Source organism: Artemia franciscana, chromosome 10 (genome assembly GCF_032884065.1).
Source record: "Artemia franciscana chromosome 10, ASM3288406v1, whole genome shotgun sequence".
In the NCBI taxonomy this organism is placed as follows: Eukaryota; Metazoa; Arthropoda; class Branchiopoda; order Anostraca; family Artemiidae; genus Artemia; species Artemia franciscana.
In genome coordinates, this window is record NC_088872.1 from 50966554 (window position 1) to 50983892 (window position 17339).

General features: G+C 32.7%; 1 protein-coding gene across 6 annotated transcripts in view; it reads right to left on the bottom strand.

The window, feature by feature from the left end:
• Positions 1-991: 991 nt before the first annotated feature.
• The window catches only part of LOC136032337 (carbohydrate sulfotransferase 11-like), a 46907-nt gene continuing 30559 nt past the window's right edge, over positions 992-17339 (bottom strand). For 5 of the 6 annotated variants that reach the window (XM_065712657.1, XM_065712660.1, XM_065712658.1 and 2 more), the window contains 2 exons: positions 8148-8473; positions 992-1664 (listed from right to left, as the gene is read on the bottom strand). In XM_065712657.1, coding sequence (XP_065568729.1) covers positions 993-1664; positions 8148-8473 — 998 coding nt within the window. In that variant the 3' untranslated portion in view covers position 992. Of the gene's footprint in view, positions 1727-8147; positions 8474-17339 lie in introns of all 6 variants that reach the window. The other variant, XM_065712663.1, reaches the window with a different exon arrangement.

The following is a 17339-nucleotide window of genomic DNA, read 5'->3' on the forward strand; positions in this document are numbered from 1 at the left end:
ACTTTATCATCCCTTTAGAATTAGACATTGATACAGTTCTTCAAAAATTCTGGAGGTATAATTTACTTTGAAATAACAATTTTGACCATTGATAATTTTAATTGATAATTCTGAAGTTAAGAATATTGTATACAACTTAAAGAACATGTATACTACTGAAGTCGTCATTCTGGTGTTCTACAAGGAGAAATCCTTAGATTGCTCCAAGCTTGGCACCATCTATTTTATTTTCGTTTTTTTTTCTGTATCACACACCTTTTATTTGTTTCAGTCTTGTGCTCATTATAACCAAAAACGTTATTAGCCTACTTCACAGAGACGAGTTTTTTTTTGTAGAAACTGTATTCCCAATTTTTTCTGAGTATTTATCAAATTATTTATCAGAAACTGCCCTTGGTTCTTAAAATATATCTTTAATTGGGTGATTATAAGTTACAAAACTTGTTTCTATACTTTTCAAAACTAAGTGTGCCAGGTGACAGAAGCGAAGATTAGCACTGTATGTGGCACTATGGCATCTTGTCACTTAAAGTCCAAATTTGATTAATGTTCCTTATTTGGTTCTATTGCAATTAAAGCACGGCTTTCAATCGTCACACCCTTTAAACAGGTTCATGAAAATCAAAATAAAAAGAAACCTTTTAGCTTTAAATACCATCTTATTTTGATTATTTTAAATAGATTTTACCCGATGTCTGTTATTTGGGCTGAAGTGCAAGTGAAGAAACGCAAGACTGTAAGAAAAAAAACTACTAAGAAATACTAGTATGCCTTTATCGACAAATCTTATTTTATTTGCCGTAGTAAAAAAGTATAAGATGATAAAAATTATATTACCGGATAACACAGGCAGTTGACAATCCCTAAAAGATACCCAATAGAGTGGAAGCTCGAAAACGTTATAGGACTGAATTATCTTTTCATGCGTTGAGCATGGAGTTGAAATGTATGCATTGGCCAGGTTACCTTAATTCTCTTAAAACATAAGACCTTTAAATGTAATTATGTATGTCAAAATCATATCCAAACAGTTCAAAATCAAATTTGTACGAATCATACAGCTTATAAATTTGACTAATGGTCAGCTGTCGCATGAACTTGTTTAACTTCTCACTAGAGGTCACAGGATCTTTATAAGTAAACTTCACTATGTTGCCGAGGTTTCTTGAATCTAATATATATTGGGTATCTTCCTTCATATGTTCAAATCTAACAATATAATCATATTTAATAAAACAAGGGTGGATGATTTTGTAATACTGTGCCCAATGGCTATCTATTTTGTATGTTTTCACTGTTTTCGGATTTATAAGGAATTCCACATACTCAGAAAATGTTGGTTTTCCGCTTTTAATCTCTTTTGGGGTTGCCCCACGTCTATACTCCTCTATTATACGTGTACCATAAGTGCGTTGGAAATATTTTTCCCCTGGATCACCTAGCTTATCATTGTAACCAGACACAAGACGCTCAAAAGGATGACGAACTACGGCAAAGACAAAATAGGAATTTAGTTTTCTCTCTCTCACATCATCATCCAATTTGTAAAGGCTTGGAAACTTCATTCTGAAATGTACATCATAATGTCTGACATTTACTGCATCCGTTTCATTTGACTGTTTCGTTAGAATGGCAAATATTGCTTTCCAGAGGGAGCAGCCTGTCTGAAAAATTAAAATTGACTGCAAATTGCTCAGGTATTCTGTAACAAAGACTGGATCAAATCCTGGAAATTGTTAAACAGCTATTAACAAACAAGTCAATATTAGGCCACCACCTATTTTATTGTTGTCACAATAAATAGCCGCGTTAACACACAGAGCCGTATCAAGCATAGGCTAAGGCAGGTATAGAGAAAGGGTATAAGGGTGGCTGTTACATTAAGGGACAATTTTATTCTGCATATCAAAAGAAGCCACTGAAGTACTTTAAAATATCAGAAATGTTTTGTACTGATATTCTATATGGGCTTAATACTATTAAATAGTGCAATGTAAAGTCTTGTATTATGCTAGTTTGAAAGAACCATAGAACATTACTATCGAATGAAAATAGTATCGTGCCTCAAAGAATTAGATATGCGTTATACCTACGTAATCTATAATCTACATAATCTACATAAATCTATTCTATATAATCTATGTAATCTTCTGAAGTCTGTATAATGCCAATATAATCATACGGAACAGATATACATAATATTAGTACAAAAATGTCTGATACTTCCAGGCACGGAGAACATAAAGGAAATTATTGCAAAATATATTTAATACCTTCAGGCCCTTTACTACATTTATTTCGATAGTTTTGTGGTATGATTCCAGCAAACTAGCGTAATTTAATACTTCATTTCACGTTATATAAGCTTACAGAGCATATGTAGAACATTAGTACAACATATATATTTATTTTCAGGTACTTTACAGCATAAATTCTAATAGTTTTGTGCTATGGTTCTTTCAAACTACCATGATCTTTTTACGTTACATTATGATAGCCTACGAAGCTTACCATAGATCTTAGTTCCCCCGGAGCAATTAGTGGCTTATAGGGCACTGACAAGGCATCCCCACTGGTCCCGAAGTAATGTTGCAGCGGTAACATCTTCCCATTCACGTAATAATGAGGTTTCAGCCGTCCTTAGATCTCGGCCAAAAATTGGCTGCAAGTGCTATTCGGACGACCTTGTTTTCTTTTGTCGCTTGGTTTCCTGTCGTAGGATATCGGAGGAAGTCGACCCTCTTTCATGCGGAGTAGATATCCTACACATGTCTGCGTCTTCTTACTTGTAACAGCAGTAATGAAAGGCTGTTCGGTTTTGTTACAAATTTCGGAGTTACTGAATCTATGTCGCCACTTTATATTTAAAATTCTCCTTAGGCACATATTTTCAAATGCAGTTTGGTACATATTAATACAACATGTACCTCACAGATTAAAGCAGATTATTACTAAAGTATTTGGACAGTGTGAAGGTAGAAAACAATCTATATTACATAATATGCAGAATAATCTGTCTGTGGTTTTTAAAAAAATAAAATTAAAAAAACAAGTTTTTTTTTAACTGAAAGTAAGGAGCGACATGAAAACTTAAAATGAATAGAAATTACTCCGTATATGAAAGGCACTTCTCCTCCTCAACATCTCGCTCTTTACGCTAAAGTTTGACTCTTTCTCTTAACTCTACTCTTTAAAACAGTAAAAAACTCTGGCGTAAAGAGCGGGGTGTTGATGAGGAAAAGCCCCTTTCTAAGTGACCAAAAGTTTGGAGGGCATCTAAGCCCTCTCCCACGCTCTTTTTTCCCCAAAGTCACCGGATCAAAACTCTTAGATAACCATTTTATTCACCATAGTCGAAAAACCTAATAACTATGTCTTTGGGACTACTGAGTCGACACGATCACTCCTGGGAAAAAACACAGAAAAGAAAAACAACAAATAAACACGCATCCGTGATCTGTCCTCTGGCAAAAAATGCAAAATTCCAGATTTTTGTAGATAGAAGATTGAAACCTCTACAATAATTTATTTTCTAATACACTGAATCTCATGGTGTGATTTCGTTAAGATTGTATGACTTTTAGGGGTTGTTTCCCCCTATTTTCTAAAATGAGGCAAATTTTCTCAGGCTCGTAACTTTTGATGGGTAAAACAAATTATGATGAAATTTATATATTTAAAATCAGCATTAAAATACAATTCTTTTGATATAATTAGTGGTATCAAAACTCAATTTTTTAGAGTTTTGGTTACTATTGAGCCGGATCGCTTCTCACTACAGTTCGTCACCACGAATTGTTTGAAAAAGACTGCTTAATCAATATTTAGAAATTATTCTGTAAGCTATATTAACTTTTTATTAGGGAAGAAATCTTATGGTTGCTAAAATAAATAAAAAATATTTAGCGCAAACAAGGAGTTTTGAATGATTAGTGTTTGAAGAAGGGGAGCTAATTTATTAGAAAGACACAGAGAGAGGATATGTGCCTGGTTAATTAAATAAAAGGTATCAAGAGGCTACTAAGGGTCACTAACTAATTCGTCCGATGATTTATTCGGCTGATACAGTGTAGCTAGTAACGAAATGATGGTTTGATCTAAATCGAAATCCTGGCTTGTATTAAACAAAAACAATCATTCAGAAATAGAATTTTCAAATACAAAATATCGGTCAATACATATGGTTGTAGGTTCAATTCTAAGAAATAGTTATTCCGTTAGGAATAACTGTTTCCTCATCCATTATCTAATCCATTTATTTAATCCATTTATTTAATCAAGCTTCAAAAGACATAAAGAATTGAAATTCAGATTAGGAAAGAGATTGGTGGTTCACTGAAAGGTTTTGTTGTGGAAATTTGGTTAAGAGTATGATTTTTATTTATTTTACAGACCTATCTATGCCTGCTATTCAGACTTTCTTGAGAAGATTGAACTTGAGTCAGGAGCATTTAAAGCATTCAGGAGCATTCAGAATGGCTTTTCGAGAAGTAAGACAATTTCACTCTTAGATAGTGATCTTTTTGTAATAAGAGGGGAGTAGTAACCCTGTCTGCACCCCACATTCCACGTTTAGTCAAAGTACATTCCTCAAAATGATGGATGGTAAGGGTGCAAATATCCTCCCACCATAAGGATCTGAGTACACTATCTACCGAAGTTGAAAACTTCCGGTCTAAAGATGCATTTTTCAGGAATCTTTTGAATTAAATAATAGCATTTAAATACTATTATTTAATTATCAGAACTTCAATTATCCTCACAAAAACTGGAGTTATAGTGCCCAGTACAATATTCTTTTGGATTGAAAAACACTATAGCCGCTTACTAAATCAGATAACCTAGAAAACTAAATAAATACATACTTGAGATAATAGAAACTCTACTTATAGGAGGTAATAACCGGTTCATTGCATGTGTCCAATGGCAAGGTAGGAAAAACGAAGACAGCAGGGACGTGAGAACAACAATGGCCTCTATTTTTATTTTGAGAATCAAATCCTGGCAGCATATATGTCCCAACCTTTGACCTGAATGGGCAGACCCCGGGTGCCAAAGCATCACCAAAACTTTGACCGATGTCTAGTTTCCAGACTAAGTTTTTGGGAACAGCGCGGTGATCTTCCAGATTAGAGGTATTCTATTTTTGCAGAAAAACACGAATCTGCATACGTTGAAGTTTTTCAAGTGATGAGAGAAAACTTTCAGAGGCATCAAAGAAATAACTGGTTTATATGCCGTACTCTATAAATTATGATTAACCTTAATAGTAAAAGTTAGTTGCAAAAACAATCCAATTCCAGACAATAAAACAATACAATAAAATAATTTTGGTGACTTTTTTTCTCCCCCTGGAATTTTTTGTCATTACCAAGACTGTCATCAGAAAAAAAATCATAGGTTACTCCTAACCGTCAGACAAACTGTCATTATTTTTTTTCTCATCGGATAGACTGTCATTGTTTTTTATTTCCTTTTTTGTCGGATGAACTGTCGTTATTTTTTCCTTGCAATTGGACAAATTATCATCTTTTTATTTGTCATTGCGTCAAATCATTATTGATTTTTATTATCAACGGAAAAAATGAAATTGTTTTTATTTGTCATGGGACAAAGTGCGATTTTTTTTACTGAACATCGAAATAAAGTCATTATGTTTTTTTTTGCCATTGAACAGATGGTCATTAGAGGGGTTTTATCACGTTTCTTTCTCCCCTTCCCCTTTTGGGCGACAGGCTAGCCTATAAAGTGTTTTCATAAGCATTCTACTGAGACTATAGCGCCAATTGTAACTTTCAAAGCTGAGGATACAACTTTTCTTGAGGACTTTACAGCTGATCTTTAGACTAACTCAACTTACTTACAAGGCATTTTGCATGGGGACTTAAGGCCCAAAGTCCAAGAGCTCAGAGATTGAAAAATACAACAACAATACCTGTTTAAGCTAAGCTCTTTCGAGGTAGGACCAAAATTATTAGCATCCTATGAAAGTCTTGTTAATGACAGAGAAGCCTGTGGCAAAAAAAAGGGTGACTACATGATTTTACAGCAAAATCTTATAGAACCAAACCAACAGTATGGGAATTTTGAAAGTAGCCAAAAAACTACATAAAAATTGCGTCGGATCTAAACGAAGGCTGCACTACTAGAATCCCCATGGTCAAAAACGTTACACAGAAGAGGTCCTGTTTACATATAGAAAAATTACATTTTGAGCAGTGAGGATAATCACATTTTTGTACGAGAAGCAGGGGCGGGCCTTTTTTTCTTGTTTATCAAAACAACCTCCATATTAGATTGTTGAAACCTCGCCTAAACACCTTAGAAAACTCAAATAAATTAAAACTTCTACGATTTTTTTTTACATGATTAAACTTAGATTTTGGCAGGTCGTAATGTCCTTTCAAACAGTTCGTGGTAACAAACTGTAGTAAGGAGCGACCCGGCTCAATAGCAACCAAAACTCTAAAAAATGGAATTTTGATACCAATACCTACATCAAAAGAATCGTATTTTAATGCTGATTTTAAATATATAAGTTTCATCAAGTTTAGTCTTACCTATCAAAAGTTACGAGCCTGAGAAAATTTGCGTTATTTTTGAAAATAGGGGGAAACGTCCCCCAGAAGTCATAGAATCTTAACGAAAGTCACACCATCAGATTCAGCGTATCAGAGAACCCTACTGTAGAAGTTTCAAGCTCCTATCTACAAAAATGTGGAATTTTGTATTTTTTGCCAGAAGGCAGATCACGGATGCGTGTTTATTTGTTTTTTGGTTTTTTTGTTTGTTTTTTTTTCCCCAGAGGTGATCGTATCAACCCAGTTGTCCTAGAATGTTGCAAGAGGGCTCATTCTAACGGAAATGAAAAGTTCTAGTGCCCTTTTTAAGTGACCAAAAAAATTGGATGGCACCTAGGCCCCCTCCCACGCTAATCATTTTACCACTGTCAACGGATCAAAATTCTGAGATGGCCATTTTATTCAGCGTAGTCGAAAAACCTTATAACTACGTCTTTGGGGACGACTTACTGCCCCACAGTCCCCATGGGAAGGGCAACAAGTTACAAACTTTGACCAATGCTTACATATAGTAATGGTTATTGGGAAGTGTACAGGCGTTTTCAGGAGGATTTTTTTGGTTGGGGGAGGGGTTGAGAAGAGGGGGATATGCTGGGGGAACCTTCCATCGATAATTTGTCATGGGAGAAGAAAATCTCCATGAAGGGAGCGCAGGATTTACTAGCATTATTTAAAAACACAATGAAAAAATAAATAAGAAAAGGTTCTTTCAGCTGGAAGTAAGGAACAGCATTAAAACTTAAAAAAACAGAAATTATTACCATTTGAGGGGCTCACCTCCTCCTAATACCTCGCTCTTTACGTTAAAGTATTGTTAGTAATTTCAACTATTTATTCTAGGGCTTTTGTGATTCTGGGGTCATTCTTAATGAAATGGGACAAAATTTAAGCTTTAGTGTAAAGAGCGAGGATCTGATAAGGGGGCGAACCCCCTCATATATGTAATAAAAATATGAGAATGCAAAAGTTCTTTATGTAAGCTAATTTACAAGTTACGTAATTGTTTTACTAATAAAAACTTTTGTAAAAAATTAAAAGTTTTAGTTGCCTTTTTAATTAACCAAAAAATCGGAGGGCAACTAGGCTTCCTCCCCCACTCTTTTTTTCTTAAAATCATTCGATCAAAATTATGAGAAAGCCATTTAGCAAAAAAAAAATCCAAATTTCGTTTTAATTATTCCTCTGCGGAGAGCCAAAATCAAAACATGCATTGATACAAAAACGTTCAGAAATTAAATAAAAAAACAAGTTTTTTTAACTGAAAGTAAGGAGCGACATTAAAACTTAAAACGAACAGAAATTACTTCGTATATGAAAGAGGCTGCTTCCTCATCAACGCTCCGCTCTTTACGCTAAAGTTTTTTACTGTTTTAAAAAGAAGAATTGAGAGACAGAGTCAAACTTTAGCGTAAAGAGCGGGGCGTTGATGAGGAAGCAGCCTCTTTCATATACGAAGTAATTTCTGTTCGTTTTAAGTTTTACTGTCGCTCCTTACTTTCAGTTAAAAAAAACTTGTTTTATTTTATTTAATTGCAGAAAGAAGCCAGAGATTATTGCTTGAATTACCTTTGGAATATAATAGTAAATGAGTCTATGCTCATCATCAACGCTTGAATGCCAGTGGCTTACGTTGGCAGGATCCTCATCATATTCTGTACCCTTATATTTTTTACACACTTCTTTTATTCTCTTAAGATCAGTTGCAGCTCTGTCTGCACGGGAGCTAGATTGGGTGAAAGGTGCGCCTAGAGTGGAGGCATGTTGAGAGTTCGTTTCCACTAAATGTCCTGATCTGAGTATCTCAATATTAGTCTTGTTTATGACATGTTTAAAAGACGAATTTTCTCTTAATTCATCAACGAAACAGGAAAGCTTTGTCATAGTACATGTATCTATAATGATAAGAAAATGCTGAATTAGTTTGCCTTCTGTCTATTTTTATAAGATATTCTAAGCAGTGAAAGATACTATTTTAAACTAATTTAAAGAGTGGAGAATAGGATTATGATTCAGGAACAAATAAAGGTAAAGAATGACTAAGGGGGAGTAAGATATATCTTTCCACTGGCGATATTCCTTTATTTGACTGTTATTATTTTTATGAGGTTGAATTCTCTCCACCAGACCCCCAACTTGAACAGAAATACACTGAAGAGCTTGACTAATTTTTGTACAAACTATCTGACTATGATTTTGCAGTGACTATTGACTGTGTTACAGTGTCTGTGACTGTTGCTATTATGCCCCTTAAGCCAAAGCTACCACGACACAGATTAGCCTAATTCACACCTTACATATCAAACATGGTGGTCCTGCGCTTTTAGAACATGTCATGTTTCTGCGGCAGTTGATTTTTGTGCAATATTTAACTCTGTCAAAATTCTGTATGGAATATATTACTCCTCTTCCAAAAATCTCCGATCAATACACATCTTTCATGCCCTTAGCTACACCAACAAGCATATGCAAACTTTATGGACAACTGTTTATACAAGAGTTTGAAGAAAAAAATTTCATGCCATCACATCAATTTGGCTATCAACATGACATCGGATATATATATATATATATATATATATATATATATATATATATATATATATATATATATATATATATATATATATATATATATATATATATATATATATATATATATATATGTATATATATATATATATGTATATATATATATATATATATATATATATATATATATATATATATATATACATACATATACATATACATATATATATATATATATATATATATATATATATATATATATATATATATATATATATATATATATATATATATATATATATATATATATATATATATATATATATATATATATATATATATATATATATATATATATATATATATATATATATATATATATACTGGCTGTTTGTGGGGGCGCTTCGCGCCCCCCCCAAGCCCCCCCGCGCGCGTAAGTCGTTACGCGCCATATTAGTCACGCGCCATTGTAGTTTGTCTTCCTATGTCCACTCTGTATATATATATATATATATATATATATATATATATATATATATATATATATATATATATATATATATATATATATATTTTTAACTACGTAAAACTTGCGAATATACAACATTCTTTGCTGTCTAATTTTCTGTGCATATAAATAGATTGTCAGGTTTACCGACTCTTGAACATGCAACATATAATGGTCCATGGGAAAACAATCCGTATTCAGATCTATACCTCATGATTCTAATGATTGCTCTTGAGCTTTGTTGATGGTGATTGCTAATCGACGATTCCCTGTGTCGCCGTCGTCATTTATATATCCCCTTGTGCCCCCCGGCGTCCCCGTTGCATTTGTGTCCCTGTGTCCCGGTCATCATTTGTGTCCCGGTGTCCCGGTCTGTATATACATTCGTTTTTGAATTGGTCTTTTTTTTAGGTTTTAGTTTTTTACCTTTTTTTAGTTTTTTTAGTTATACCTCATGATTCTAATGATTGCCTTTGAGCTTTGTTGATGGTGATTGCTAATCGAACATTCCCTGTGTCCCCGTCGTCATTTATATATCCCCCTGTGCCCCCCGGCGTCCCCGTTGTAGTTGTGTCCCTGTGTCCCGGTCGTCATTTATATTCCCTGTGTCCCGTTCGTCATTTGTATCCCGGTGTCCCGGTTTGTATAGGCTATACATTCGTTTTTGAAATGGTATATGATGAAATAAATTTTTGTATTTTTCCCCTTTTTTCTTTTTATTTTTTTTTGGTTTTTACTATTTTTAGTTTTTTTAGTTTTTTTTTCTTTTTTCTTTTTATTTTTTTTATTTTTATTTTTGTTAGTTTTGTTTTTCTCCTTTATTTTTCATTTTTTTCCTTTTTTTATTTTTTTTCTTTTTTAGTTTTTTTAATTTTTTTTATTAGTGTTTAGTTTCTTTTTCTTTTTAGTTTTTTTGTAGTTTTTACCTTTTTTTAGTTTTTTTTTTTAGCTTTTTTTTACTTATGTCCTGGTCGTCATTTTACTCCCTGTGTCCCGGTCGTCATTTGTGTCCCGGTGCTTTGTTGATCGTGATTGCTAATCGAACATTCCTTGTGTCCCGGTCGCTTTCTCTTTGAGTGTCCCGGTCGTCATTTATATTCCCTATGTGCCGGTGTCCTGGTCGTCATTTGTGTCCTAATGTAATTTCGTAATTTCGTCAGTCGTAAACATGACTTCAGTCGACACAGAAACATGACGTCACCTGACACACAGACGGACAGACAACTTATTTTTATATATATAGATAGATGTGCCGGTGTCCCGGTCGTCATTTGTGTCCCGATGTCCCGGTCTGTAATTTCGTCAGTCGAAAACATGACGTCAGTCAACACAGAAACATGACGTCACCTGATCCACAGACACACAGACAAACAACTTATTTATATATATATATATATATATATATATATATATATATATATATATATATATATATATATATATATATATATATATATATATATATATATATACATATATATATATATATATATATATATATATATATATATATATATATATATATATATATATATATATAAACAAATCTCTTTAGCGTATAGTCGTGTTGTAATTTAAAAGCTTCAGTTTGATCGGCTGATTTTGGCCCAGCTGTACAATGCAATGGCACTGCCCCATTATCTGTATTGAAGTCCCTTTTGGAGGATATTCCAAAAGGAAGATATGACAGAATTGCGGTTTATGTATTACAAATATGCGAAGTACCTCTTACGGCTTCCAGCATGGACTATTAACCGTATTGTGACAAGTCGGTATGGGATTATCGACCCTAATGAAGCGATCATAGCCCAGATCGCCAGATATAACTCCAGGTATAACTCTAATATTGTTACTCATCCTTGGGCAATTATTTTGAGGCATTAGTTTTGTTTTTTGTAGTTAGATATCCATTTGTTCTTTATTTTTCTTGTGTTTTTGTATTCTTTTGTAGTATGTTTTTCGCTTTTTTATCTTATACTCCATCTGTTTCTTTTGATGGGAAATAAATATATACATATATATATATATAATATATATATATATATATATATATATATATATATATATATATATATATATATATATATATATATATATATATATATATATATATATATATATATATATATATATATATATATATATATATATATATATATATATATATATATATATATATATATATATATATATATATATATATGTATATATATATATATATATATATATATATATATGTATATATTTATTTTTTTTTTCTAAAATGGCTACATATTTTTCGGGAAGATTGGTATCTTGGGATACTCTCGCATAAACAAACCGATCTAGATGGGTCGGAAGTCTGGGAAATTCTTTAAGAGCCTTATCTCGGGTTTTTGCAAACTATGTAATGTACTATATTAGTACACCATATAAGCATTTCTTATGACATTATATATGAAATCATGTAAGCATTTTCTTATAATATATCATGCATAGCATAAATAAAGAATTTGAGTTTGCAACGCATCAGTTATTTATGTAATGTTAATTTAAAAAAAAAATTCTGAAAAAGAAGTATTTCTATAGAAAAGTAAATGCCATATTAAATCTAAGGTCAGAATAAATAGAAACACAATAGTACAAACTCGATACAACCAGGAATTACTATCAAAGAATAAATGAAACCCCGAACGAACAGAAATTAAATAAACAAGTATACCAAAAAACATACGACAGGTACTAATATAAATGAATAAATATATGTCAAAACAAGTAAAGATTAAGTTAAATATGCAAATCAAGCTTAAAAGGAACAAAAAAATTTTGCTATTTGAGGCATAATTGAAACACAGAACGAACAGAAATTAAATAAATAAAATCATCGCAAACAAACAAACAATAGTTACTAATAAAAATGAGTAAATGAATCTTAAAACGAGTGAAACATAAATTGAATATGCAAATTCAGCTTGAAAGAAACAAACATTTCTACAAAGAAGAGTTTGGGTTTCACCTCCTTCTTTCACTGTTAAAGTCTAAATTCTGCTTCGTCATTGGTGCTTCAACGAAAACTACATGTGTCTTAAACTGTCTTTAAAAGTACAAATAAAATCTAACTGAATGTTTGATAGATAATGCTATTAATTGTTGAAAGATCAACTTTTCAAGATTTATTTCACTTAATTTTATTTACATTTTAAATGCTGCAAAACCGTAAAAAAAATATTTTTAATCTAATTAGTTCTCGGGTTTTGGGGGGTTGTATTGATCCCGGTGTTTTCATTATATGATCTTGGAACTATTTAAAAAAAGTGACTTTCTCAAAGTCTTTATTGGATGGGTTTGAGGAAAAAGGGCGTGAATGGGGGTTGGGGGCTAGGTGCCATCCGATGTCTTTTGTTCTTAAGAAGTAAACTGTATTATTCAATTTCCAAGCAAGTGAGCAATCAAATGTGCTCATCCAAACAAATATGCCTCTGGAAACAAAAATAATAATAAACATTGGGTCTTGATAAATTTCCAAATTTGCAGTTACAGTTCCTATAAATGATTATTATAGCCATGATAAATTTTCAGGAAATAAGATAAATGACGGTGGGCTAATTAACTTTCCAAATTGTAAATATAAATTACCTTCCGAAGTTTCTGATCTTCCCAGTACCGGTGTTGTGAGAACAGGATTTTTAAATTGTAGGGGTTTTTTTAGTTCACAGGATGATCTTATTGATGTAGTTCATAAAGTATCCTGTCAAGTCGTTGGATTCTGTGAGACTTTTCTTACAGACCTGACTCCTCAGGTTGTTTTTCCTGGATATCAATTTATTTTTAAAAACCGATTGACTAAGCACCAAGGTGGTTTAGCAGTAATAGTTAAAGAAGGTATCTCTTTTCGACGCATTGCAAATCTGGAAGGTTCTCATGAGGAAATGCTTTTTGAAGTAATGGTGACTGAAATTAGTCTTGGAAAAAAAGATGTTTGTTTTTGCGTAGTATACCGACCGCCTTCTTCTCCAGTCAAATCTTTCCTCTAAACTCCATGATTTTTTGCATCAACCCATTTTCAAAATAAAGATGCAATCCTTTCCGGAGATTTCAATATTGACCTTCTAGAAGCTTCAAATGAATCTTCTGTTGAGTTATTGTCTTCTTGCTTTTCTGCGTGTCTGCTTCCTACTTGTCTGATACCTACAAGAATTTCACCTAGTTCTGCTTCTCTCTTTGATAATATTTTTACATCTTTACCTATTCAAGCAAATTTTGCTGTTTTAAGTGATATATCGGATCATTTCCTGCTGGTTTCAGATTTAGCTTTTACTAATAAAATACCACAGGTAAGTAAGGAACGTCAAGGACGGTTAATAAATAAAATAACATTAAAGCACCTGAATGAAAGCCTTGGACTATTGGATTGGCAGGAGGTAATATCCACGGAGGATACAGATATGGCAACTGATAATTTTCTAAGAAATTTCAATTGCTGCCTTGATTCTAGTTGCCCATTTGTTCCGATTAAAATTTGCAGAGAAAAATTTCCTATAAGGCCGTGGATAACGTCTGGAATTTTGATATCAGTTAAGAAAAAAAAAATCAGTTATTTAAAAAGCAGTTAAAGAAACCAACTGATTATAATATTAAAAATTTTAGAATTTTCAAAAATAAATTAACCACAATGATATGTTTGTCGGAACAATTGTATTATAAAAAGTCTTTCGAAGAAGCTCAAAATTCTCCTCGCAAAACGTGGTCTTTAATTAATTATTTTATAAAAAAAGAAAGTAAGTCTAATTTTCCTGAAGTTATTAGTTTAGAAGATGATTCGACTACTAATAAATCGGAGAAAGTGGCTGATATTTTGAATACTCATTTTGCTGAAATAGGAGAGAAAATTGTTTCATCAGTAATGAACCAGTTTGATTCACGTAGTAATAAGCATTTTTTCTTCATACCTTCCATCTCCTCAAAGTAATTCAATTTTTCTCGGGCCTATTTCTCATTCTGAAATAACAAAAATAGTGTGTGATCTAAATCCAGGTAATTCAGCGGGAATTGACGGGTCTAGTTCTAAAATTGTTAAATAAATACTGTCTGCAATAATATTACCATTACAGCATATAATTAATCTTTCATTTAAAACTGGAGTTTTCCCATCTGCTTTTAAAGAAGTGCGGATAGTTCCACTTCACAAATGAGACTCTCCTGAAAATCCATCAAATTACCGCCCTATTTCTATTTTGTAAGCATTTTCTAAAATACTTGAGAAGGCAATTTATAAGAGGTTTTATGACTTTCTTAAATCGTCTAATTTCTTCACAAATTTCCAGTTTGGTTTCCGGTCTGGACACAACACTGAACATGTTATCGTTGCTCACATCCAATATATTCATGAATGCCTAGATAGAGGTGAAATTCCAGCAACAATATATTTAGATTTTAAAAAAGCATTCGATACAAATATCCCATTGTATTCTTTTTAGTAAATTGGATAATTGTGGTGTGCGTGGACCGGCGTTGGATCTAGTTAAATCTTATCTTGATAAGAGAAAGCTAGGATTAGATGGAGGCAATTTCCTCTCTTCACCTGTATCTCAGTCTTCGAAGGTTGGGGTACCTCAGGGCTCTGTCCTAGGTCCTCTCCTTTTTTTAATTTATATAAATGATTTTCACCACGCTTTTACATCCCCGTGTCTCAACACACATTTTGCTGATGATACGGCAGTTTCAATTTCTGAAAAGAATGACGAGGAGTTGGAGACAAAACTGAATACTGGATTTTCTAATGTTCTTGATTGGTGTTCTTCAAATTTTATTGCTTTGAATGTATCAAAAATAAATTTCATAATTTACGGCAGAAAGTCAAATATCTGCCCTCGTATTACCCGGGTTACTTCTTCAGAGTATCTATTATCAATATATCGGGTGAAAATGACAAAGTACTTTGGACTTGTGATTGACGAAAGCTTATCTTTTAAAACACACATTCAAAATCTACGATTAAAGATTTCAAGGTATGTTGGTTTAATGCGAAGGTTAAAGCTTTGTTTGCCCTACTCTGCTTTACGAAGTATTTATTTTGCTCTGATTCAGACTAATATTAATTATTGTTCTCTGGTATATTTATCTACTTTTAAAAGCCATATTAAACCAATACAGATTTTACAAAATAAAGCCCTAAGAATCCTTAAACTTTTTATTTCATCACCTATTTAACTTCCAAATAAGTCTTCTACTGCATCTTTATATACTTATCTAGATATACTTCCAGTCTTTCAACAATTTGCTTTTGGAGCAAATCTTTTCAAAATCGATTATGACATTAAGAAATTACCGCCATATTACCTCCATCAAAGTTTGTTCTCTCAATCACAAGATTTACATAATTATAACACTCGACAAAAAAAGGATATCTACATTGACAAGTATAATACTGAGAGATCTAAATTTGCTCCGTTTTTGTCAATAGCTCGGTGCTGGGATGCTTGCAAGGCTCTCATTGATAAATTTTCCTCTATCCATTTAATAAAAAGGAAACTTAAATTTCATTTAGTTCAGGATTATTTTTAATTAATTAAGTATCTTTTTAGTAAGGCAAAGTTTTTGTATGGTTCGTTGCTCTAGGTTATTATGGGTCTCTCAGCTATCTTCCAGTATTAATTTATATTTAATAATATTACATTCTTAATTTCTTCAACAGTATTGAATGATCCTGAGCTAGCTGCTACTTTCATACTATTGTTGTGTTATTGTATCTTTGCCGTCATGTTTGTCTTTGCATTGTAGTGTGTTATTATTTTATTCTTTGTCTAGGCCTAGTTTCTCGAGCTTGTCTCCCCCTGGGCCTATGTCATATATATACATGTATGTGGGATTAATAAATAAATGAACTTGAACTTGAACTTGGAACCAGCACTGGAACTATCAAATGTGACAAGATGTGAAATCAAAATCCTGGACCATCAATTGTGACAACATCAATACAGGCAGCTAAGGCAAAGGCTATTACTAAATTGTCTGAAGTAGCCAAAATCCGAAAACTTTTAAAAATGAAAAGAAAGAGCAAAGACACGGGCGGTTGGAGGATATGTGTAAACGACAATTGGAGCGTGCCAAAAATGAAACTGAAGAGCAAAGACACACCTGGCTAGAAGACATGCAACACCGAGCAAGTGAGACAGTCAAAAATGAAAATGAAGAGCAAAGACACACATGGCTAAAAGAAAAGCGACAGCGTGTCCAAAATGAAAATAAGAGCAAAGACACATTGGTTAGAAGATATTTGACACCTAGCATGTGAGCGAGTCGAAAATGGAAATAAAGAGCAAAGACACACGCGGTTAGAATAGCCTACATGTAACACCAAGCACATTAGTAAGTAAAAAATGAAAATTAAGAGAAAAAAACAGGTAGATAAAGGAAATGTGACACCGAAAATGTGAGCGAGTCAATGAAAATGAACATGGACAGCGAGAATCAAAACATATCAAAACTGAAAATGATGGTCATAATGATTAGGTTTGGGATTTTGACATTAATAAGGAAATCAATGTCTACCATGCATTTGTAAAAAAAAGAACATTTGTAAAAAAAAAGAACCGGTGATATGTATTTCATAATCATGAAAGACAAGCCGAGGTAAAGGAACCAAACAAATTGAAAATTATATTGATGATGACTTGGTCTTGGAATCTGAAATGAATAAGGTCATCATTCCCTACCATACTTTTGAAAGTCAAAAACCTGTA